General features: G+C 42.8%; 1 protein-coding gene across 1 annotated transcript in view; it reads left to right on the top strand.

The window, feature by feature from the left end:
* Window positions 1–26062, top strand: part of KIAA1549 (KIAA1549 ortholog) — a 147825-nt gene that overhangs the window by 74579 nt on the left and 47184 nt on the right. The window contains exons 9-13 of the mRNA XM_047095257.1: window positions 513–661; window positions 11351–11528; window positions 14489–14673; window positions 21834–22030; window positions 23717–23832. Of these exons, the coding sequence (XP_046951213.1) occupies window positions 513–661; window positions 11351–11528; window positions 14489–14673; window positions 21834–22030; window positions 23717–23832 (825 nt within the window). The remainder of the gene's footprint in view (window positions 1–512; window positions 662–11350; window positions 11529–14488; window positions 14674–21833; window positions 22031–23716; window positions 23833–26062) is intronic.

Below are 26062 nucleotides of genomic sequence, written 5' to 3'. Positions count from 1 at the left end.
AGCAGATTTGAGCCAGTTCTGGTTGAAAAGCACATGCCTTTTTCTCCTGTAATACGCCGACCAGCCCGTTATCTGTTCGATAATCTTGTTTATGGCAGATGGTTTAAGGCAGGCACCCTTCTCTCTTGGGTCAGTTTACGAGTCTAAGTCCTGAGTCAAGATAACATATGAACTCAGACCATTTCCAGAAGTTTTGAAATAAGTGCAAATAAAATGTTTGATCTTGTGTGGGAGTTCTTAGCTCCAAAGCTCTTCCACTGCTGAGTTCCTGGGACTTGTGGCCACCCGTTTGTGTAGCACTTGGAGCTTGGAGCTGTCAATGAGACCTCTGAGCAGCCCTTCCTGGCTCCCCGTGACCCTGTCCACATTCCCTTTTTCTCCTCTTAGTGTGTCCTCCCTAGGGACTGGCACTCTATAGCAACCCTATGTTAACATCTCCTGCACACGCACCCATTTTTCCTCCACTGCTAACTTGTTTTGGCGCCTGCATGTGTTTTGTTTTGTGAATGTAGTTCTCCTGGGCGTTGTCGAGAAGCAGCTCCAGAATGAAGTGTTTCAGGCTGAGATGGAACGCAAACTGGCTCAGCTGCTCAGCGAGGTGTCCACCCGGAGGCGGATGTGGAGAAGGGCCACCATTGCTGCCGGGAACAGCATCGTGCAGGTACTCTGAGAAGGCCAAGGGAGGAGGGGCGGAGGGGGGAGGCGCTCGTCTAAAAACACGCTGTATTTTCATGCAAATGGAAAGTGCCGTGAGAAAATTCTCGTTTAGACTGGTGGCAGTATCAGGTAGCGGCTGAACGTGGGAGCATTTCAGTTCAACTAGCGTCTAGACAAATAGACCCCGTGGGGAGCAGAGGAAAGGAAGTGTGTCACTGGGTTGCCCTGCCATCAGGTGACCTTATTTGCAGAGTAGTTTTTTAATTACCAAAAATGTCCATTTTATGCAGTGGAAGTATTATTAATAGCATCCTCGCTGTAAATCATCCAGTTGGAAGAGACCTTAAGCCATCAGAGAGAGGAGAATTTCGTGCCCTCTCTGCAGGCACTTCATCCTTCCTGCCTCCTGTCAACCGTGGTTGTTTTGTATTACCCAGTGGTCTTCACTTTTTTTAATTGAAGCAAAATTGATAGATACCATTATATTAGTTTCAGGGGTGCAAGATAATGATTGGATATTTGCATACACTCCATCATGACCGCCACAGTAAGTCTAGGTACCTACCATCTGTCACCCTACGTCTCATTTTGTAAACTAGCAGAAAGGTTATGAATGACAGAACCGAAAAATGATCTGTGAAGAAATTCACACGCTCACAGAGAGTCGGAGGTTTGGGCTGTAATTTATTCCCATCTCAATGTGAATTATGTTATTTTTGGATTTTTTTTTTTTTCTTTTTTGACTGCTGACTTACAGAGCTAGCAAACTGGGATATTTAGAGCCATGGCATTGCAGAGACAGGAAAGTGGGATGAGACCCAGAAGTGCAAGGGGCAGAGAGGTGGGTGGTTTGGAGGTAACAGAGAGGAAGGTGCACAGCTGGACCTGGGGTGGGGGATGACGGGGGGCGGGGGGTTGCCTTGAGCTGACATCATTGTTCTGTCACCCTCTTAGCAAGTTTTGCCCATAAGCACAGTTCTTGATTCCCCTCCCCAGCGTAGTTCCCTTGTCAGGTGCAGTAGAGTATAGAGAAATTTTTAAAAACTAATAAAACATTGAGAGTAATATTAAATAAGCAGAAAATAGAAAATTAAAATGACATGTAAAAAGCCTTGCCCTATTTAGCAGCCCTGGCTTCATAGAGCTCAAGGTCTTGGTGGAGGTTAATTTATGCACACGAAGCAGTTATAGGGCACCGTTGTAGACTCTGGGTCTGAAGTTCTCTCTTGTCCAGCAAGAGAGCCGATGGAGGATTAAAATGCGAGAGAGGCTAATGTCCGGGAGGAGACAAGAGCCCAGAGTAAGGGTTTTTGCTCCGTTTTTATTAGGATCAGAAAGCTTATAAGCGTGATGGACGTGCACAAAGAGAATGAAACCGTGAACATTAACTCATGGGTATGAGGGAAAAGGGGTTTTCGAAGATAGGCAGTGTTAGGGGTTTTGGTCAATATAAAACAAAATCCTGGTGCTGGGCAGATGGTTGTTTACTTCGGGCATGAGGCACCAAGGTGTGTTTATCTAGCTAGCCTAGGGGACAAGAGGGACACAGCATGCCACCTCAGGGTCAACATGGCACCTTTCTTTTGCTAATGGCACCTTTCTTTTGCTACTTAGCTCTGCTCTGGGCAACTTAGCCCTGCTGCGGTCTGTAGCCCCGCTTACCTATTTTGGTCCTTCCTTGCTGTGAAAGCAGCTTTCTGCTGTTGTACTAAATTGGGGGGCGTTTCCTCCCTGAATACCTAATCTTGTTTACCTAATTTTGGACGCTTTCATCCTGAGGCTTCCTGTTCCTATATGCCCTGTTAACCCATAGGTGCAAGCTCAGGGAATTCCTAAGCTTACTCCCCGCAGAGCACCACAAAGCTGCATACTGAGGTGCTACTTTCATTGTGCAAGTTCCCTAAGGTAGGAACATGAGATTTGTGGGAGCCAAGCCACATGGCCAGTGGTGCCATCTGATGGATTACGTAGAGGCCTGCCCGACATCTCGTCCCCCTTAGAGTGACACAGTGTGAAGATGTGTGGACAAGGGTTCATCTACAGTAGTGCAGGACTCTTCATCAAAATATAATCTGCAAAAGCGAAAGTATTAAAACTACCTAAATGTCCTGCAGTTGGAGAACGAGTAAATAAATAACAGTGAATCTTCTCATGTTGGAATGTTATGTAGCCAGTGTCATTTTTTAAAAATTATTGAGTGATATAGAGAAATGCTCAAGTGAAGAGAGACTACCAAAGAATGTCTGTACTCTCATCCAAATATTAATATAAAACCTATGCAAAAAAATGGCAATATGCCAGAATGTTGGCAGTGATTTTCTTTGGTTTGTTGAATTTCAGGTGATTTTCATTTTGTTCTTTATACTTTTTGTGTGTTTTTCAAAATTTCACAGTGAGCATATAATTTGTAGAGTAAACATGTGATTTGAATCAGAAAATAATTTAAAAAATGAAATTGAAAATGTTGCCCCAAATGATGGCCACGTTGTACTGTGGTTGTATGGATTCCAGATATGAATCTGATAAGTCATCTAGAAAGGATGCTAGAATTAGATTCTACTGATCGTTGCTTTCAGACTGAATAAGCTTATAGAATCTTTAATTATGTACCCAAGTAGATGGGTACCTGGTTTCTGCAAGAAAAACCCATTTCCGAAACGTATCAGAACTTTTCAGTGTAATAAACAGGCATGCAGGTAGTGACACAGGTGGGTATAATCTCCTTGCTTTTCAGTAGCCCTTTGATAGTCTTCCACTCTAAAGGCTAATAAAAATTAATCACTACAGCCCAGTTGGGGGGAGGAGGAGATGGTTAGGGAATAGAAGTGGTCAGGGAATTAGCCTAGAAATAGCAAACAAAGGGCAGGATAGATGAGCCCTTCTCAGGATGGAGAGGTATAAAGAACAGATTCTTCAGGGATGAGAGTTTGGACCTGTGTTGTGAAGGAGCTTATAAATAATCTGAAAGAAGGCATTCACAGTGAAATCATGAAATGGTTGATTTGCCAGAAGTTTCCGGTGATGAGGGAGGAGTCTAGCAGCCAAGTCCAGAACACGGGGCAGTATTACAATTCTGCACACGTGGCTGGCCAAGTAGCAGCTGCATTTTGCCAGTTGCAAACGTAGAGACCAAACGTTCAAGTTGTCTGTCTAAAATAGAGGGCTTGGACTCATTGTTGGCATTTTCCCAAAACATCAGTTGTGCAGTTTGCTGGAGTCTAAAGGGGCAGCGAAATTGTTGCATATTATTAAGAGAAACAGCAACAAAATAGAAAGGTATATTTGTATAAAGCTGATATAGCAGGTACACAGATTCCGAAGTCCTAATGTGAAAGGACTACCTTTAACACCTGAGAGATAGCAATTTTGGGACAAATCAAAGTACTGTTTGACCTAGGAGATGGTGAATTTAAGCATGGCTTTCTAGCTTGATTGAGATATAATTGACATATGACATTGTATAGGTTTAAAGTGTATCACGTCATGACTTCATGTATGTATATACTGCAAAATGATTACCACAGTAAAATTAGTTAACACATTCATTACTCACATAGTTCCCTTTTTTGTGTATGTGGTGAGAATTTTTAAGATCTACACTCTGAGCAACTTTCAAGTATATAATACAGTATTGTTAATTAGGGTCACTGTGCTGTGCATTGGACCCCTGGAACTTATTTATCTTGTCGCTGAAAGTTTGTACCCTTTGTCCACCATCACCCATTTCTCCCACCCCCTTGCCCGTGGCAACTACCACCTACTGTCTGTTCTTGTGAATCTGGCTTTTTTAGATTCCACATATAAGTGAGATCATACAGTATTTGTTTTTCTCTGTCTGACTTATTTTGCTTTGCATAATGCCCTCGTGGTCCATCCATGTTGTTGCAAATGGCAGGATTTCCTTCTTTCTTATCACTGAATAATGTTCCATTTGTGTGTGTGTGTGTGTGTCACATCACATCTTCTTTATTCGTCCAGAGGCAGACACTTAGGTCGCTTCCATGTCTTGGCCATTGTAAATAATGCTGCAGTGAACAGGGGTGTTCAGATATCTTTTCAAGATTTTGTGGATTTCATTTCCTTTGGCTATGTATCTGGAAGTGGGAGACCTGGATCATATGGTAGTTCTATTTTAATTTTTTTGAGGAACCTCCCTACTGTTTTCCACAATGGCTGCACCATTGTACATTCCCACCAACCATGCATAAGGGTCCCCTTTCCTCTACTTCCTGATCAGCACTCATCTATTATCTTTCTGATATTATTCTAACAGGTGTGAGGTGATACCTCATTGTGGTTATGATTTGCATTTCTCTGATGATTAGTGATGTTTACCTTTTCATATAATTGTTGGCCATATGTATATCTGTTTTGGAAAAATGTCTATTCAGATCTAATGCCCATTTTTTTTAATTTTATTTTTTATTTTTATTTTTTTGGAATTTACATCCAAATTAGCTAGCATATAGTGCAACAATGATTTCAGGAGTAGATTCCTTAATGCCCCTTACCCATTTAACCCATCCCCCCTCCCACAACCCCTCCAGCAACCCTCAGTTTGTTCACCATATTCATGAGTCTCTTCTGTTTTGTCCCCCTCCCTGTTTTTATATTATTTTTGTTTCCCTTCCCTTATGTTCATCTGTTTTGTCTCTGAAAGTCCTCATATGAGTGAAGTCATATGATTTTTGTCTTTCTCTGACTAATTTCACTTAGCATAATCCCCTCCAGTTCCATCCTCCAGTTGCAGATGGCAAGATTTCATTCTTTTTGATTGCCGAGTAATACTCCATTGTATGTATGTACATACATACATACATACATACACCACATCTTCTTTCTTTTTTTTTTTTTTTAAATTTTTTACTGTTTATTTATTTTTGAGACAGAGAGAGACAGAGCATGAACGGCGGGGGAGGGTCAGAGAGAGGGAGACACAGAATCCGAAACAGGCTCCAGGCTCTGAGCTGTCAGCACAGAGCCCGACGCGGGGCTCGAACTCACAGACTGCGAGATCACGACCTGAGCCGAAGTCGGCCGCCCAACCGACTGAGCCACCCAGGCACCCCACACCACATCTTCTTTATCCATTCATCCATCTATGGACATTTGGGCTCTTTCCATACTTTGCTATTATTGATAGTGCTGCTATCAACATGGGGGTGCATGTGTCCCTTCGAAATAGCACACCTGTATCCTGTGGATAAATGCCTAGTAGTGCAGTTGCCGGGTTGTAGGGTAGTTCTATTTTTAGTTTTTTGAGGAACCTCCATACTGTTTTCCAGAGTGGCTGCACCAGCTTGCATTCCCACCAACAATGCAAAAGAGATCCTCTTTCTCTGCATCCTTGCCAACATCTGTTGTTGCTTGAGTTGTTAATGTTAGCCATTCTGACAGGTGTGAGGTGGTGTCTCATTGTGGTTCTGATTTGTATGTCCCTGATGATGAGTGACATTGAGCATTTTTTCATGTGTCAGTTGGTCATCTGGATGTCTTCCTTGGAGAAGTGTCTATTCATGTCTTTTGCCCATTTCTTCACTGGATTATTTTTTTTTTTGAGTATTTAGTTTGATAAGTTCATTATAGATTTTGGATACTAACCCTTTATCTGATATGTCATTTGCAAATATCTTCCCCCATTCTGTCGGTTGCCTTTTAGTTTTGCTGATTGTTTCCTTCGCAGTGCAGAAGCTTTTTATTTTGATGAGGTCCCAGTAGTTCATTTTTGCTTTTGTTTCCCTTGCCTCTGGAGATGTGTTGAGTAAGAAGTTGCTGCGGCCAAGATCAAAGAGGTTTTTGCCTGCTCTCTCCTCGAGGATTTTTTTTTTTTTTAATTTTTTTTTTTCAACGTTTATTTATTTTTGGGACAGAGAGAGACAGAGCATGAACGGGGAGGGGCAGAGAGAGAGGGAGACACAGAATCGGAAACAGGCTCCAGGCTCTGAGCCATCAGCCCAGAGCCTGATGCGGGGCTCGAACTCACGGACCGCGAGATCATGACCTGGCTGAAGTCGGACGCTTAACCGACTGCGCCACCCAGGTGCCCCTCCTCGAGGATTTTGATGGCTTCCTGTCTTACATTGAGGTCTTTCATCCACTTTGAGTTTATTTTTTTTAAAAATTTTTTTTTTTCAACGTTTATTTATTTTTGGGACAGAGAGAGACACAGCATGAACGGGGGAGGGGCAGAGAGAGAGGGAGACACAGAATCGGAAACAGGCTCCAGGCTCTGAGCCATCAGCCCAGAGCCCGACGCGGGGCTCGAACTCACGGACCGTGAGATCGTGACCTGGCTGAAGTCGGACGCCTAACCGACTGCGCCACCCAGGCGCCCCTGAGTTTATTTTTGTGTATGGTGTAAGAAAGTGGTCCAGGTTCATTCTTCTGCATGTCGTTATCCGGTTTTCCCAGCACCATTTGCTGAGGAGGCTGTCTTTATTCCATTGGATATTCTTTCCTGCTTTGTCAAAGATTAGTTGGCCATACGTTTGTGTGTCCATTTCTGGGTTCTCTATTCTGTTCCGTTGATCTGAGTGTCTGTTCTTGTGCCATAATGCCCATTTTTAAATTAGAGTTTTTTTGTGTTTTTTGCTACTGAGTTGTTTGAGTTCCTTATATATTTTGGTTATTAACCCCTTATCAAATATTTGATTTGTGCATAATTTCTTCCATTCTGTAGGTTGCCTTTTCATTTTGTTGAATCTTTTTTTCCTTTTTCGCTGTGCAGAAGTTTTTAAGTTTGATATAGTCAGCTTGTTTATTTTTTGCTTTGTAGCTTGTGCTTTCATCATTATATCCAGAAAATCATTGCCAAGAACAGTGTCAAGGAGCCTTGCCCTTATGTTTTATTCTAGGAGTTTTGTGGTTTCAGGTCTTACATTTAAATCTTTCCATTGGAGTTAATTTTTGTGAGGGGCCCACTTTCATTCTTTTGGATGTGAATACACAGTTTTCCCAACACCATTTGTTGAAAAGACCATCTCTTCCCCATTGAGTATTCTTGGCTCCTTTGTCACCATGGTCCTCTGTGGTTCCATATGAATTTTAGGATTGTTTTCTATTTCTAAATGCCACTGGAATTTTGACGGCAATAGATGGCACCTATAGATGGCTTTGGATAATATGGATGCTTTAACAATGTTAATTATTCCAATCCACGAACACAGGATATCTTTCTATTTATTTGTGTCTTTAGTTTCTTTGATCAGCATCTTATATTTTCAGTGCACAGATCTTTTTTTTTTTAATTTTTCAGTGTTTATTTTATTATTTTTTTTTTTTTAATTTTTTTTTCAACGTTTTTTAATTTATTTTTGGGACAGAGAGAGACAGAGCATGAACGGGGGAGGGGCAGAGAGAGAGGGAGACACAGAATCGGAAACAGGCTCCAGGCTCCGAGCCATCAGCCCAGAGCCTGACGCGGGGCTCGAACTCACGGACCGCAAGATCGTGACCTGGCTGAAGTCGGAGGCTTAACCGACTGCGCCACCCAGGCGCCCCAGTGTTTATTTTATTTTTGAAAGAGAGCAAGAGACCACAAGCAGGGGAAGGGCATAGAGAGGGGGACAGAGGAGCCAAAGCAAGCTCCATGCTGACAGCAGAGGAGCCTGATGTGGGGCTTGAACTTATGAACCATGAGATCATGATCTGAGCCAAAGTTGGGTGCTTAACTGAGTGAGCCACCCAGGTGTAGAGATTTTCTAATTCCTTGGTTCAGTTTATTCCTTAGTATTTTATTATTTTTGATGCTGTTGTGAATGGGATTGTTTTATTTATTGTTTTTTCAGATACCTTATTGTTGATGCATAAAAACATAACAGATTTTCATGTATTAATTTTGTATCCTGTAACTTTACTGCATTCATTTATTCTAATAGTTTTTTTTTTTTTTTGGTGGAGTCTTTAGGGTTTTCTATATATAATATCATGTCATCTGTAAATAGTGATAGATTTTACTTCTTTCTTTCTGATTTGGATGCCTTTTATTTCTTTTTCTTGCCTAATTGCACTGGCTAGGACTTCCAGTACTGTGTTGAATAGGAATAGTGAGAGTAGGCACTCTTGTTTCTGATCTTATAGGAAAAACTTTCAACCTTATACCACTGAGTATGTTAGCTGTGGGTTTGTCATATATGGCCTGTAGTATGTTGAGGTATTTCCTTCTACACTTAATTTGTTGAGAGTTTTTATCATTAATGGATATTGAGTTTTGTCACATACTTTACCTACATCTTTTGAGATGATCATACGATTTTTATCTTTCATTTTTTTATGTGATATGTCACACTTACCGATTTGCATATGTTGAACCATCCTTGTATTTCAAGGATGAATCCCACTTGATCATGGTGCATGATCTTTTAAAAAAAATTTTTTTTTTAATGTTTGTTTATTTTTGAGAGAGAGACAGAGAGAGAGACAGAGCATGAGCCTGAGCATGAGCAGGGGAGGGGCAGAGAGAGAGAGGGAGACACAGAATCTGAAGCAGACTCCAGGCTCCAAGCTGTCAGCACAGAGCCTGATGTGGGGCTCAAACTCATGAAATGTGAGATAATGACCTGAGCCAAAATCAGTCTCTTAACTGACTGAGCCACCCAGGTGCCCTGGTGCATTATCTTTTTAATGTGCTGTTGCATTTGGTTTGCTAGAAATATATTTTGTTGAGAATTTTTACATCTAATTCATCAGAGATAGTGGCCTGTAGTTTCCTTCCTTCCTTCCTTCCTTCCTTCCTTCCTTCCTTCCTTCCTTCCTTCCTTTCTTTCTTTCTTTCTTTTAGTTTTCTTTCTTTCTTTCTTTCTTTTAGTTTTCTTTCTTTCTTTCTTTCTTTCTTTCTTTCTTTCTTTCTTTCTTTCTTTCTTTCTTTCGTAGTACCCTTATTGGAGTTTGGTATCAGGGTATTATTGGTCTCATAAAATGAGTTTGGGAATGTTCCCTTCTCTTTATTGCTTTGGAAAATTTTGAGAAGGATTAGCATTAATACTTCAAATGTTTGGTAGGATTCGTCAGTGAAACCGTCTGGTCCTGGGCTTTTTTTGTTGGGAAGTTTTTGATTACTGATTCAGTTTTCTCAGTCCTTATTGGTCTGTTCACATTTTCTATTTCTTTGTGATTCAGTCTCAGTAGGTCATGTGTGTTTATCCATTGCTTCTAGGTTATCCAATTTGTTGGTGTATAATTTATGGTATTCTCTTATGATCCTTTGTATTTCTGTTATCTGTTGCAGTGTCTCCTATTTTATTTATAACTTTCATTTAAGTCCTTTTTTTTTGTTAGTCTCACTGAAGATTTGTCAATTTTATCTTTTTAGAGCCAACTCGTAGTTTTGTTCATTTTTCCTATTCTCTGTTTTATTTATTTCTGTTCTAAACTTTATTATTTTCTACCTTCTGCTAACCTTGGGCTTAGGTCTTGTCTTTTTCCTTCCTTCCTTCCTTCCCTCCTTCCTTCCAGTTCCTTGAGGTGTAAAGCTAATTTTTATTTGAGATCTTTCTTTTTTCTTGATGTATGCATTTATAGCTATAAACTTTCCTCTTAAACTGCTTTTGCTGTATCCCATAAGTTTGTGGTATGTTGTGTTTCTTTCATTTGTCTCAAGATACTTTTTAAATTTCCCTTTTGATTTCTTCTTTGGTCTATTGGTGTTTTCAGGAGTGTGCTGTTTAATTTCCCTGTATTTGTGAAATTTCCAGCTTTTTTCCTATTATTGATTAGTTTCATACCATTGGGGTCAGAATAGATACTTGATATCACTTCTGTCTTCTTGAATTTGTTGAGGCTTGTTTTGTGGCCTAACATATGGTATCCTAGAAAATGTTCCATTCTTCTTGAGAAGAATGTGTATTCACTTCTATTGATACTGGATGGAATGCTCTGTAAATGTCTGTTAGGTTCCTTTAGTCTATAGTGTTGCTCAAATCTGCTGTTTCCTTATGATTCTCTGTCTGGATGATCTATCTATCACTGAGAGTGGGATGTTAAAAAATTTGTGAGATTTATCATCCTGAGAGCAGTGGTTCTCAAGTGAGGGTGATTTTGCTGCCCCCGTCCCCTGCCATGTAGGGTACATTTGGCAATGTCTGGTGACATTTTTGTTTGTCACCACTAGTGTGGGAGGGTATGGTTACTGGTACTGGCATCTAGTGAGTGGAGGACAGTGATGATGCTGAATATCCTGCAATACTTGGGATAGCCCCCCACTGAACCAAAATGGCAGTAGAGAAGATTGAGAAACCTCGTACCAAAAAAAGAGAGAATGCTGATAAGATTCAAGATGAGATTGGATAGAACCAGTAATAGTTTCTGGGAACCAGGGGTGTACCTAATGGTTACGATTCACGTGGGGAGGACATTAGTGTTCTCCTGTGATGTGCTGGAGCTGGTTGGTAGCAATTCTAGACTGCGTGGACTTGGCAGCCTTGCGTTCTCTGTATCCAACTTGCCCATGTGTCTCAGAGCAGACTCTGAGCAAGATGAAGCACATTTGTTATTCCGTACAGAGTAACTTTCATTTCAACCGTCCACCTTCCCATCAAGACAGCATCGTGGGGACTCTGGGATCCAGAATAGTGTAACGAGCTCAGTATGAGGACTGGAATGAATCCTGAATACCACAGTCAAGATGGAGTGCCCTGAGAAAGGGCATCTGGAAACATGAGCTTTGAAAATGCTAATGGTTTCTGTTATCTTTCAGATGGTAAACGTGTCAAGGCTAGAGGGAGATGACAATCCCGTGCAGCTCATCTACTTTGTGGAGGATCAAGATGGAGAAAGACTCAGTGCAGTCAAGTCTTCAGATCTGATTAACAAGATAGATATCCAGAGAGCAGCCATTATCTTGGGTTACCGAATTCAAGGTGCTGTTGCCCAACGTAAGTGCATGAGGCATAGACCCTAAGTATTGTCAAGTATTGTCAAGCTGTGCTGTGGTCAAAAGCCAGTCTGTTTTCTGACAACGAAATCTGAATTTAAAGCACTCTTATGTGCACAGAGTAGATTTCTGTCTTAAACCCTTATTACAGGACGCTCGAATAAGATGTCAGTTGTGCAAATTCACTCGACAAGTCCTTCTTTGTTTATTTTGTTGATTTAGCCTTCAGTGCTGTTTTTCTTACCTGGCATTTTGTATCCCAAGTGTTAGAGTGAGTTCTCATAGCTTAAGTTAACTGTAATATTTTTTCCCCTGCTCCTGTACTATTTTTCTTTTGAAAATTTTGTCTTCGGTAAAATAACTTGCTTTCTCTGTATTTATTCCAAAATCTTGTCTGTCGTATTTTGAACGTTGGTGGGGACAGTTAGTCACACAGGAAGCTGGGAGGTGCCCTCTGCATTTACTGGCTTCCTTCTGAGTTTTTTAACACAAAGAAGTCCTTGATCCGTCCCCTTTTCATTGCTATTTCTCTCCCTCCCCATCCTCACAGTACTTCACAATTTAGAAAGAGGTATTTTGATATTTCTGTATTATTGTTGGAAGATACTTGGCCCCCTGGCAGTGATTGCTCTCGGTGCCTTATTTTTCAGCTCCCAGATTTTGGGTATTTAAAATGAAGGAGAAGGAGGGGCGTGGAAGAGCGTATTTCTCTAAATGTTCCCTTATGAATCAGGCTGCTATTTTAATGTGGATGTTCTTGCATTATGAGCCAGAGAGCAATCCTTGTAGGGAGCTTGGTGATATTTTCTCCCAAGAGTAAGGGGATAAGTAAGTGTTGAGAAGTAATTGAGCATCAGAGACTCTTGAAAAGGTCTTTGTAGGGAACACAGAGGAGGCAAAGGCACTTTTGAAAAATGACAGCTTCACGATTATCCTTGATAATGGAAGATTCTTTGTGAAATCTGTACTTGTCCCTGGAAACTAAGCAGGACGAGGACTCCTGGGCACACTTTGCCTGATTCATAGATGACAGTGGAGAGAGTTTAAGCAAATAGTGGTTTGTGTTTGTGTATTTCAGATACGGTTGCATGTTAGTATGTTCTGTTTCAGAGCAGTGAGAAAAAAAATAAACAAAGCTCTTAGTTTTCTTCATCTAGGACGTTTTGTATTTTATTTTATTTTATTTTATTTTATTTTATTTTATTTTATTTTATTTTATTTTATTTTATTTTATATTTTATTTTATTTTATTTTATGAAAAATAATTTAAGTTTATTCATCCTGAGAGAGAGAGAGAGAGAGAGAGAGAGAGAGGCAGGCAGTCAGAGAGAGAATCTCAAGCAGGCTCTGTGCTCACAGCATTCCAGCTAAGCACTTCACTTTTGAAAAAAGCTCGATTGCGATATGGTACGGCACCTTTCCCACTACTTCCATTTGCTCTTTGCACATCTCTTTCCTCAGTTTCTTGCTAAAATCCACAGGGTAAGGATCCTAGGATTGGAAGCCTCAGCCAACGTCAGGCCCTAGGGCAGCCATAGACCCTGGTATCAGGGCCTCATTTGGTGAATTCGTGCCTCCCCCAGGGTATTACTAGGTGAGATCCAAGGAGAGGATCCACTTGTCCCAGCTCCTCGGTTTGATTCTGTCACTCTTTCCGTATGGTCAGTTGTTTTCATGCAAAATGAGTCACATATATAGACTATCTTCAGGTCAAATTCAAAAATAAGATTAACACTTTGTCCTCTTTTTCATTTCCCGCATAGCCTGTGCTCTCTCATTTGTGCTTTCTGCATAGTGCATGTGCTTCAGAGGGCTCGCTCCCTTCCCTTGTCACTCTCTCAGGGCCTAAACCCACACTTAAGCCGGCACCGGGAATGTTTGTGTTGTTACATCTTTGAGCAGAAACATTTTGATCCCATAGCACATGTTAACCATTACAGGATATGAAAAAAGCGTAAGACTTAGCCCCTGCCTGTGGAGACTGAAATGTATTGCAAGAGACAAGACTTAGAGTCATGACCATATTAATGAGTGGAGTGGCGCCGTATATCAAGATAACACATTTATGTAATAAAATGCATTTTAAAATATAGTAAGGTACCGATTGCAAGGCCAAAGTAACCAGAGTAAAATAACTTAGAAAGGGAGAAAACTGCTATTGTCATGGAGAGGTCTTTAGGAAGTGATCACAACGGATGAGGAGGTTGGGCAGAGGGGAGGGGGACATTTGGGTTTGGGTTGTCTGGTGATTGGAACCTGAGCTTTAAGTGGAGCTGAGACCTTTGAGAGGATGGGTGCAGAATGAAGAGGTCAAGGGCCCTGGATCAGGAGACAAGGTTAGGGAAAGGAGCTGGTGAAGGAATTGAAGGCAGAGGGGTTGAAGCCTATTCCTCCAAGATCATGTCAGATGGGAGGCTTGGCAGTGGTTGGGGTGGTCAGGAGGGTGGGGAGTGGCAGATTTGGAATCAGTAAGTGGGATTTCACATAATTTAAAAATTGACACCTGGTACCTCAAATCTTGCTTTAGGGGTTTAGAGGGAGAAGCAGGTGAGGAAATTAAGGCGATGCTCACAGATTACTTGTTGGGGTTTCTGGTTTTTAGTATGGAAGCATTCCTGGAGTGAGGTTACAATGGAGCTGGTGGAACACACTGGAAGTCAGGAGACCTGGAATTAACCTAGCTCTGCCATCAGATGAGCCATGTTCCTTTAGACACGTCACCTATGTCACTGTGGTCACTAGTGCATTGAGGACGTAACAGTCTGTGTTGTGTTTGTTTACCGAGTCATGTTTCTAGCCATCAGGAGATCACAGCCTCCAACTACTTGTTTTGACCTGAAACGACAAGGACTCTCCAGGTTTCTCACAGAAGAGGGCATGTTCTTCGTGTTCCTCACAGAAGGGCTGTCCAGTAAACGAGTGCAGAAGAATTAGCGAATGACCTGTCTTCTTTGTCTGCAGCCTTGGACAGAGTGAAGAGGCCGTCCCCAGAGTCCCAGAGCAGCAACCTCTGGGTCATTGTCGGTGTGGTCATTCCGGTGCTCGTGGTGACGGTGATCGTCATCATCCTCTACTGGAAACTCTGCCGCACGGACAAGTTGGACTTCCAGCCTGACACGGTGGCCAACATCCAGCAGCGTCAGAAGGTAAGGGGCGTAACTGCCCCGTGTTCACATCGGCCGTCTTACGGGCTAGGGTAGGCTGAGTTCAGGCTCTTGATACTGAAAGACAGGAGAGGGAGCTAGTAGGGACATTTTGTGGCTTTAACAGTGGTATCCCTTTGCCTCATATTTGCTTACTGGAACCCTGTGTCTTCTTAGAATTAAATATGTGCCAAGAAGATTAAGCTGTATCAAGGCTTAGGAATGTTATAAGCTCCCAGGTTATGTGATTTTATTTATGAGATGATCACATCCATTTTTGTATGAATTCTGATCTATTTTAACCCTGGATAGCTTCAGAGAACAGGAGCTAAGGGAGGTTTTCTCAGATCTGTATCTCAATTTCGTTCATACACGGCCTCACTAGACAGTTGGTTTATTTTCCATGCACCATATTGGAAGTCCACTATCCACCTTGATTAAGATCATGTAATCATTAAAAAATGATACTGCATGCCTTAAACATTTTAAATATACAAGTGGGTTCTTATTTGCCAATCTTTTGATATACTCTGAATCTTTTTTTCTTTTATATTTTATTTTTGGGATTGTTGGTTTACTGAGAAGATTCTGTGTGGTTTTTCTTGTAAGAAATAACACCTCTAATGCATCAGCTGCTGTTTCCAGCTTGGGTTTCTTTAGAGAAGAGCAAGCAACCTGAGTGCAGAATTCTCTAGATTATTTTTTTTCAACACCCACTCCAAGTCTGCCATCTTTTAGAGTTAATTCACCTACCCCTAATTTGACAGCAGTGTTTTTAAAACATCTTTTTCATGTCATTCCAAAGCATTCAATTTAGTTTTTATAATAATAGCAGTTCTCACATTTATGTTTGAGTGGTTCCTGCAATGTTTGTCACATAGCAGTTTCAGAGCAAAGATATTGACTCTTAGCAAGTGTCTAGTTTTGGTTGATCTTTTCTGAGCAAAAACATGCCAAGTACCCAAGAAGAAGTCAGTAGCTGCACACGTGTAGCCCACCGTGCCAATTAGCCATTGCCAAGGGAATGGAAAATGGTGGTCCATCTACTGTGTTTATGGATGTACACCCTCTGTGGGTCTCACACATTTGGAGGGCTCATTTGACTCTAGAAGTTTGATTAAAAAAAGCAAGCAAGAGGCAGAACAAGAAGAAATAAAGGGCTGCCTGTTAGCCTTTGAAATTTATTCTGTTTGGCTGTAAGAAACGCTGCCCATTACAAACCTATACCTGCTGAAAGAAAAAAAAATAAGTATTTTTTTCTTATGAATTAACTAAAATGCAAAGCCGTGACTAAGTTAGAAGCTTATGATTATCAAATGTATTGGAAGTGTTTTAAATTTTTTTTTTTAACATTTATTTATTTTTGAGACAGAGAGCATGAACAGGGTAGGGTCAGAGAAAGAGGGAGACACAGAATCTGAAACAGGCTCCAGGCTCTGAGCTGTCAGCACAGAGCCCGACGTGGGGCTCAAACCCACGGACCGCAAGATCATGACCTGAGCCGAAGTCGGACGCTTAACCGACTGAGCCACCCAGGCGCACAAATGTATTGGAAGCGTTTTATACACTAAGGTTCTATTTATTACCTGTCTTCATTTATTATTTACATAGTGTGCTAAGGTTGTTTTGTTGTTAGGCAAGGTAGTGGCGTGGAAAAAACCTGGAAAAAATGCTTGATGTGCTGAATCATTCATTGCGTGAATTTCATTGTGCTAAGATCAACAGTAGGTTTGGAAATGTTTTTGTTCCGGTGAAAAGAGTAATGTTACAGAGAGATTTACCCAGTATAGATGGTTATGTCGTCAGGTCTTTCATGTTCCATGTTGCCCAACATAAACACTCCCCATGGAAGCCCATCTGTCATCTGTTCCTTCATTCAACTGTCAGAGGACAACATCCCTTGAGTTCAAAACAGGATATTCCCCAAGTTTTCTCCTTCTCCTACTTTTACTTGCGAAATATTTTTGTGCCCCAGATGTTGCTATAAATCAAATGGACAGAGTTTCAAATAGAACCTCCAGCCCTCGGAGTTGCCCTTTACGGCATGTTTGTAGGAAGGTCTCCTGCGTGGAGGGGGCCCCTGAGGGAGTAAGTGTCTTCTGACACTGGAAGGGGGGCCAAAGCCCCGTGACATTTCAGAAGCTTGGTCTTTGTTTTGCTGGCATAGGAACCCGCTATATAGGTCTTGTCTCGTGTTTATGATAGGAAAAGGATGATCTGTGTTTAGTTTAGAAACAAATATCTCTACTTTACAACTGTTTCTTCTAAGATTTACGTGGCAGTAGTGAGGGGCCTCTAGCCCATCCCTTGGGGCAGTTTGAAAAGATGCCAGTTTCCCCTGTGACTTCAAGAGTTCTTTCTCCTTCTTGTGCTCACCCTGCCCCCCCCCCCGATGTTGCTGCACTGCTACTCCCCTAGATCCCCCGAGCAAATCTCAGAGCTACAAACATCTGGAAACAATAAATGTGCTGACCAAGAGTCCACACCCACTACCCCTTGTAATGAGCAGGAAACCTCTTCAGATTGGGAGTGGATTCATTTTGACATATGATAAGAGGGAGAGACCATTCTGTCACATTTGGAGACAGGGTCTTTTTTTATTTCCACTAATTAAAAAAAACAAACCTAACGCATATCTTTCTTTTATCTGTAGTCTCTTTAATCTGTAGCCCAAAGCCATCACTTTTTACTAGTATCAGAAAAACTGCAGCTTGGACCCACCTCGCCCTGTTTGAGGCTCTATTTAAAGACATGGATGGCATTGGCTAGATGCTCCTGATCCCACGGAAGCTTGTTCCTTCTGATGGGGTAGTCCATACTCTGTTGTTGGCGTGGGACCATGGTTCCTGACCTGTGGGCACTGTGGGCAGCCAGAGGGAGCTGCTTCAGTCACTGCTTATCCGTTCACCCAACACCCAGCCTTTGCTCTGAGCCAAGCAGGGCCAGGCTGGGTCACAAGCCCAGATGACATGCAATCCCTGCCTTCGAGGCCTTTAGTAAGAGAGGACAAGTGACCCAGACACTGACACATTGCAGCCTAAGTCTGTCCAGGCTGCCACGGAAGCAGGGAGGAGGGGCAGCTACCCCATTGGGCAGTGGGCTGCCTCTGCCCTCTGGAAAGGAGTCATGCTGGGGCTGAAGCTCAGAGGTTGAAGAGATGAACCAGATGAAGTGGGCTCAGGTGGAGGGAACGGTCTATCTGTCAGGAACGGTGGAGCAAAGGTTTATGGAAGGGCACAGGAAAAACTGAGGGGACGGTAGGCAAGAGCCAGGCTGGGAGGGGTTGTAGGACAGATCAGGGGTTGGCAGTGGTGGTGAGGAGGTAGCGAGGAGCCAGTGATGGATTTTCAGCAGGGAGAGCAGCTTGAACATATTCATGCCGGGAACGACCACTGTGGAAGGCTGTGTGGACAGCCGATGGAAGAGAGAAGCTTCATGGGCATTTCTTCCATCTCAGCCAAATTCCTCTCATCCCCTGCGGTTGCTCTTTGATTCTCTGCAAGGACCCCGTAGCACCTAGTTTGTGGGGAGTTCAGTTCCCCTGCTGTCACTTGGCTGCTACCTCCAAGACCGCAGGGTGACCAGAGGTCCCAGGGCTGCAGCAGGGACAGACGGTAGTAACGTGTCCTTGTCCTCGCCTTCTGAATGGAATCAGCATGGCGACCGTGGTGACTTTTCACAGATCACATCCACCAAATAAGAAATGCATAGACAGTGCTGCGGTCTGCGAGACTGCAAATTTTTATTCAGGCACGTTTGGGGTTTGCTCTGTGGTTTCTATTGTCATCTTAACTGCTCCTTCCCAGGGGTTCAGGCTAACTGGAGAGCTGGGGATTCGCTCCGTCTTGTTCCACCCAGGTCGTATTATATTTATGGTTCATGCATTTTAAAATTCATCAGGCATCTCTCCTATTCTTTGGCTGACCCGCTTTACCAGCCCTCTCTGACTCGTCGGCGACGTATTCCAGTGGGGCACGGACAATGGGGACTGCCCCCTCTGTGACATATTAAAGAGGGATGGAACAAAAGAGAGCCATCTTTCCTCAGAAATAATGGGTCCTTAGAGAAATATTGAAGGCCCTAATTAATTGTGGCTCTTCTTTTATAAAATACTGATTGAAGCTTATTCTGCATGGGGAAGCCGGAGGCACAATACAGCCAGACTTAACTCTAGATTTTTTTGTTTGTTTGTGTTTAAGAAATGGAAAAACTAGAAAAAAGCATTCTGGAAAGTAGGGATAAAACAAAAGGAGCTAATTGCATAAGTGGGCAAGTTTTCCTCTAATTTCTTCCTTTTGTGTGTTCTAAGGTAGCTTTTGTTTTGTGTAGAAGCACAGGTTAGTTGCCAAATTTCTATTGTTGAAGGTGGTGACTCACCCTGCCTGTAAGTAGTGCAAGATCTAATGGATATATTCGAAGATGTTGGTGGGAATCAACAGTGAGCCGGCAGGGCCTTTCCTTGGTTCCCCACAAGATCCAGTAAGTTTGGAGCTCCAAATGACTTTGTAAAATTCATTTAGTTTCCAAATATTTATGGAGGGTCTACCCTATCATATCTTGGTACTGAATTAGACGATTTTGTATCTAACTTTATAGCTTTTATCTGACGCCTGAGAACACTTAGCAATTTCTGTTAACTGCTTGACATTTCATCAGCCAATAGCAACAGCGATGTTGTCAATTGCACCTGGATGGTACTTAGACATTTATGAAGCATTTCGACATATACATGTGTTTGTTTCTTGCACGAACTCTGAGAGTTTGTCAGGGTAGGTGACCAGTATTAATTCCTAGACTTGGGGTACACAGACTGGACCACAGAGGCAGTGCGGTTTGTATTTTTTCCTTTATTCACTTTGGAGACCTTTACTTGGAGGAGGCAGTCTGTGGCTCCTCCTTCAGTTTTTCTAAAGCTGACTGTCTGCCTTGCAAAAGTGATTGTTTCCTGGTCATTAGAGGCATTTACTTTCTTACTGGGAAGTGCACTAAAGAAGATTTTACCAAGATTTACTAAATGGTGTTGACGGGGTTGACTCAGTGACTATTGATTATATCCGTGATTCTTCCATTTAGAGGCAGTTTGTTTATGGAACTAACAGGAGGTGCGGCAGGGGTAAAAAGCAAGGGAAGGACTCTTATGACAGGAGGTAGGAAAGGGGAACCAGCGTGATGCCCAGACCACAGGCACGCTCATGAACGGCCCCTGTCTGTGGTGGAGTAGTCTGCTCTGGTCACACGGGATCATTAATTTAGAAAACAGAGCCTCACCGGGTCTTTGCCTCTTGTTTCCAAGCAACAGCTTTGTAAACTACATTTATAGTAAGTTTTGTCCCCCTCTGCTGGAATAAGTCATTATTACCGACTACTTCCTTTCTATTCACAGATTGTAGACTTTTAGTGCTAAAAAGACCTTCGAGATCACAGATCTAAGGCTTTGGTGTTGTCACTCGTTTGGCATGAAGTTAGCACAAATATGACAAAACCTTTTGCTTCTATACATAGCCCATTGTCTAAAATAACTCGTTCGGTTGTTTTGGCCTTTGTCTTTGACCGATGGACTCTCTATAAAGTGTGGAATACAGCCTCGCCAAGGGCTTTGGTGTGCATGTGGCTTTCCTGCCAAGGAGACCCGTGGGGCAATTATTGAAACGCAGTTTAGTTTCCTGTACTCTTCAAGTTCCAATTAATGACACATAATGCCTCCCCCCGACCCCCGACACTTTTAGTGTCACCGCAAAGGGTGCCTCACCTTTATTGCCCACATTTCTATATACTTTTGAGCGCTTTTCCCGTGTTAGCGCAGCCCTGGGAGCTGAGGCGTGGACTCCGTCATGGCAGGTCCACGGGGCGTTGGCTGTGGGTTTGGTGTTGCCACCACGTACCTAAGGTAGGACTTCCGCATCCACCAATGTGAGAGCTGGGCTTTTTCAAAGACCTCTTTCTCCTTTCTCTTTGTGCCCGCATTACTTCTTTCGGCCACTCCTTTCTAGAACTTCTCTATCCCCTTGCCTTCTATTACATTAGACGTCACAAATTCTTTTATTTCTTTGAAAGTCACGTATTTATTTTCCTCGCCCCAAACTATTAGATGTTACCCAGCATTTTGTCCACAGACTCTGTTTCCATCTTTAAAAAAATCTCAGGACCCTTTCACGTCATCTTCTGTACAGATGCTCTCCAAGTCCTATCTCCAGCCTGAAATCTCCCCCAAGCTGTCATCCTCCATGTCCAGTGACACCAAGCTCTCCTCCTTTGGAGTGTTTCCTGCTATCTCAATCTGAAGCGTGTCTGAAGTGAAACTTGTCTTTGTATCTCCTCAGGTTAGCATTCTTTCGTGACGAATGTGCCTTCCACTGTTCAGGATGCCTGCCTATAAGTCATTCAAGTTATCACTGGCTGCTCTCCCTCCTTTGCCTCTTGCGTCTATATTTGGCTTCCAGATCCTTCTGCCTCGTCTTTAGAATTGTTCATTACTTCCCAATTGGTCTCTTTGAGTCCTGTCTGCTTGGATTTTGGAAATCTGCCTCTTTAGAAATGCTTAGTGGTTTTCTGCTCTAGAAACTGGCACTTGGTGTCGGGCAGCCTTCTCTCTCTCCCCACATTCTGACCCTTCTAGGGCAGCTGATGTGCTCTCTTCCCAGCTTTCAGGTGTTCTCTGGCCCCTGACACAGTCTTAGGACATTCTCTGTGTAGCTGCCCTTTTGCATTTATTTCCAAGTTCTTCCTGTCCTGCGAATCCCGGCCTCAGTCTCCGTTTCTCGATAAAGAATATCTTGCCCACTATATATAGATATATATATATCTTGCCCAATATATCGTGCCACTGTCTCCATCTAATACACTGCATAGCACATGATCATGCTACTGTGATGGTGGCCAGGTATTGTCTTGCAGTGTCTTTTGTATCATGGTCTAGATATTTGGTCCCATAATCTTCTTTCATCTTTCACAAGTATCTGCCTTTTCTGCCAACTCTAGGTATAAACAGCCCTGTGCACACTGTTGATGTTTTAGAGATGCTTGTTCAGTTAGATTGGTGGGGTGGCAAGCACGATCTCGGGTCGGAAGTTGGCACTCACAATCTTGCCGGCCCTCACAATCCCCTTTTACAGTCCCCGGACTTCAGATTGACTCTCTCGCTTGGGTGTGTCTGTGTGTTTTAGTTGCAGATCCCTAGCGTGAAGGGCTTTGATTTTGCGAAGCAGCATCTGGGTCAGCACAATAAAGACGACATACTGATTATTCATGAGCCAGCACCACTGCCGGGACCTGTCAAGGATCACACCACACCCTCTGAAAACGGAGATGTGCCCAGCCCCAAGGCAAAGATCCCTTCCAAGAACGCCCGTCACCGAGGAAGGTTCTTATTGGGCTTTCTGTATTGTTCTCTATCTCAGAGCATGTTTCCGTTTTCAGTTTGTCAGTTTCCAGTGTCAAAAGAGCTGATGGTGAGTATTCCCTGGGTCTGGAACCCCAGGAGACTGGCGCCAGCTTGCCCAAAGTTAACGAACCCAAGGGCTCTTGATCCACTCCGGTGGACTGCCATAGGAGGCCAGGAGCTTTTCTCAAGTATTTAGCGTTATCAATCGCTGCCTCTCGTGGTTTGGTGGTCCCCCTGAGACTTGGTGAGGTATTGACTAGCTCAAGTGTGTGTATTCTGGGGTGGGTCATTCTAGGCCCTCAGGACATGATATCAGAAGTCATAGATAAAACATGCCTGACACATAATACACACTCAGTCCATATTGGTTTTGCCCTTGACATTATGCCAGAGGCTGGCTATGACTTGGTAGCTTTGTCTGCAGGTGACTTTCATCGCATCCTCCTTTCTTCGCCTGTCTTTTCGCCAGCCGTCTCTGTTGTCTCTCTCGTTAGCGTGTTTCCATGGGCTCCGCACCACCTCCCCCCTGCCCAGCTCCCCATTCCCAGTGTATTTCCATTCTTCCTATCAAAGCAAAGCGCACGGAGGACTGCCTGTTAACACGCCGCCTGGAAGTCCCCCTTTGCACCCTCTGATCCTGTGAGAAGGGCTGGAGCTTGGTCAAAGATCAGGATCAGGTTTTATGCAGTTGACTGTAGAACTCAGCCTGGTCACGCCACGGTATGGAAGCTTCAAATTATCAGCCCTCCTTGAAGCTTTGAACTCCAAATCTTGATCTCCTGCTAAGAGGGGGAGAAAAATGTGTGATCATACCAACACTTGAAACGATGTCACAATTTCTGACTTATCAGAAAACCTACCCCGGGGGTTCTGGCCTAGTTTTAAGAATTTAATGGATGTTACAACGTGATCTTTACAAAAGAAAGCGAATTATGTAGAGAGATGTTACTTGCTTAATTATCTTGCAGGCTAAGAATAAATCAAATCATTAAAGATCGTCAAAAACGTTAGTATAATTTTGCCAAGTTTTTCTTCCCCCCTCCCCTGGTAGTCCCATTCTAAACATTAGTCACAACATTTCAGTGGTCTGCGGTTAAGGTAGTATTTTAGCATCCCTTAGGGACACACAGAGAAGGGCTACTAACTGGTTAAGGATTTTCATTAGCCTGGTGCAGCCTGGGTTCTCTGACATCCTTGCTCTTTATATGTAGAATCAAATCTCAGGAGTGATTGTTGCTTTTGTGTTATAAGTGTTGGCTTCTGCCGAAGCTGTGGGGTTCTTTGGGGTGTCTTCAGGACCACCCTGGGTTCCTAGGAATTCTGTAGTCTCAGTTGACCTGGAACCGGGCCTTAACCCCAGATCTTCTGATACAGTCTCTGCTGGACCCAGACTGCCAGGCCAGGGCCCTGGTAGCCGAGGGACCATCCTCCAGTGTGGCACTTAGTTTCCTGGTATTTGCTGAAACACAGCCTGCTGAACCATATAAGCCCTGTTATACTGTCTATGTGCTGTGAGTGTGTGTTCCTTGTAGATGATTTTTTGGATGGTCTCATTTCTGTCTGTTTTGCCTCGAAGGCTGCCTTCCACACCTAAGTTAATGTGACCTTCCCCTCCCCTCCCTTTCTTTCTTTTTCCTAATGCTTGTGTTTGTTTTGTGTCTGTAGAGTTTCTCCATCAGATGCTGACTCTACCGTAAGTGAGGAGTCCAGTGAGAGGGATGCAGGAGACAAGACGCCAGGAACGGCGAACGATGGCCAGCCCCACAGAGCCCCACAGAGCGGTCAGTGATTCTTCCCATTCTCCACGTTAACTGTAGTAATGGAGATTCCAGTAGGATAAGGTTTTACGGTATTTCACATGCTAAACATTTAACAAAAAAATCTGCAGTGGAATATTTGTTATCCATATGGTGAGTTTCTCAGCATCGACCGTCACTGTCTGATGTGGTTCTGGTGTCTGGATTGAGGCAGGGGACTGTGCTAGAGGTTAGGGATTCACTCAAGTACGTTTGGAGGTTCATAGCCATGTTCCATTCTAGTGGAGAGTCCTAATGGTTTGCCTCCCCCAAGAACAAGGAGGAAATCAAACTACAACCAGACTCGCAAACACTACCTCCAGGATTTAGTGACCTTCTTAGGATCCAATTCCAGTATTTCCCAGCTGCCACTGCCAGAAAGTCATTTATGTATCATGGGTCCAAATGCATTATATTTGGTTCTGTTCCTAGATCATTCTTCCTATAGGTCATTCGGTGCAGTCGGGTGGCGTAGCATATTTGAATCTGTAGTTTGTGGTTTTTTAGGCCAGGTATGAAACGAACTTCATGTCCGTCCCAAAGACATGAACGTGGAGCTCTTGCTCCGTGACAAAACTAAGCCCACAGGTCTAACTAGACTTAGGAGCATTTCTTGGTGTGATGGCAAGGTAGCTTGGCTTTAGTTTAAGAGATTCTGTTAAGTAAATGTGCTAGTACAGCTGTTGTATTTGCTGGAGTTTTATTTATATTTCAGGGCCGTTTCAGTAATGCAAAGAAAATTGGGATGCCCCAGGATACTGTTTTTAATAGTAATTTTTATACTTCAACATTTGCCATCATAAGTTTCTTTGTTTCAAAATGCAGTACCAAGTGAACCATATTCTATAAATGAACAGATTCTAGATGGAAGCTAGAAGGCCTGATCTATCATTGCCATGCTGGTGACCTTGCAAGTCCCGTAGCCTTTGGGGCTTCTGTAGGACTAAACTAGCTCATTTTGAGATTCCTTCCAGCTCTTTTTTGATGTTAAAGAAAACTCCCTTAGAATAAAGGAAGAGTTTTTTCTTTGGATCCAGTTTCACAGAATTGTAAAACTTATTTAAGCACCATGGTAACAGGTGCTCTGTTTCAGACAGACAGAACTAAAATCTAATTTTGATTCTGGGAAGGAAATATTTGAGAGGGAAAAAGAAAAAAAAAAGAATCAGTTCTGGAGTTTCTCAGTTTCTGTTCATTGCTTATCTGAGAAAATCTTGCTTTTAGTTCCTGCATTTAACTCCTTACTGACAGTATTAAAACCAGTATCTTCTGTGTGGCTAACAAAAATCAAATATCACTATCAACACACACTCAAAATCCAACTAGTAAGCATGTCAGGTGTGGGACTGAGTTGTCCGCGGAAGGAGGCAAGTACACTAGATGTTGTGAGTTCTGGAAGCTAAGATGTCACCATTATGATTTGAAGAGACGCCACAATCTGTACATTATTTTCATATTTTAGGAAGATGATTTTCTCACTACAAATATCACTTCGCTTGAAAGATCTTGTTTACTTCTTTAAAGCTACCATGAAGGTATTTTTTTGCTTGCATAGAACTTAAATACCCTATAGAAAAGATTGGGAGTTTTAAAAAAAAATTAATTTATTTTTAAATTTACATCCAAGTTAGCATGTAGTGCAACAGTGATTTCAGGAGTAGATTCCTTAATGCCCCTTACCCATTTACCCCATTCCCCCTCCCACAGCCTCTCCAGCAACTGTCAGTTTGTTCTCTGTATTTTTTTTTTAATTTTTTTTTTAACGTTTATTTATTTTTGAGACAGAGAGAGACACAGCATGAACAGGGGAGGGGCAGAGAGAGAGGGAGACACAGAATCGGAAGCAGGCTCCAGGCTCTGAGCCATCAGCCCAGAGCCCGACAACAGGGCTCGAACTCGCGGACCGCGAGATCGTGACCTGAGCTGAAGTCGGACGCTCAACCGACTGAGCCACCCAGGCGCCCCTGTTCTCTGTTAAGAGTCTCTTATGTTTTGATCCCCTCCCTATTTTTATATTCTTTTCTCTTCCCTTCTCTTATGTTTGTCTGTTTTGTATCTTAAATTCCTCATATGAGTGAAGTCATGTGATATCTGTCTTCCTCTGACTAATTTCGCTTAGCATAATACACTCTAGTTCCATCCACGTTGTGGCAAATGTCAAGATTTCATTCGTTTTGATTGCCGAGTAATACTCCATTGTGTATGTGTATGTGTA

Source organism: Lynx rufus, unplaced genomic scaffold, assembly GCF_022079265.1.
Source record: "Lynx rufus isolate CCGP_SWC_20201006 ecotype Redwood Valley unplaced genomic scaffold, mLynRuf1.p SCAF_4, whole genome shotgun sequence".
Taxonomy (NCBI): Eukaryota; Metazoa; Chordata; class Mammalia; order Carnivora; family Felidae; genus Lynx; species Lynx rufus.
This window is presented reverse-complemented; position numbering and strand designations above follow the sequence as displayed.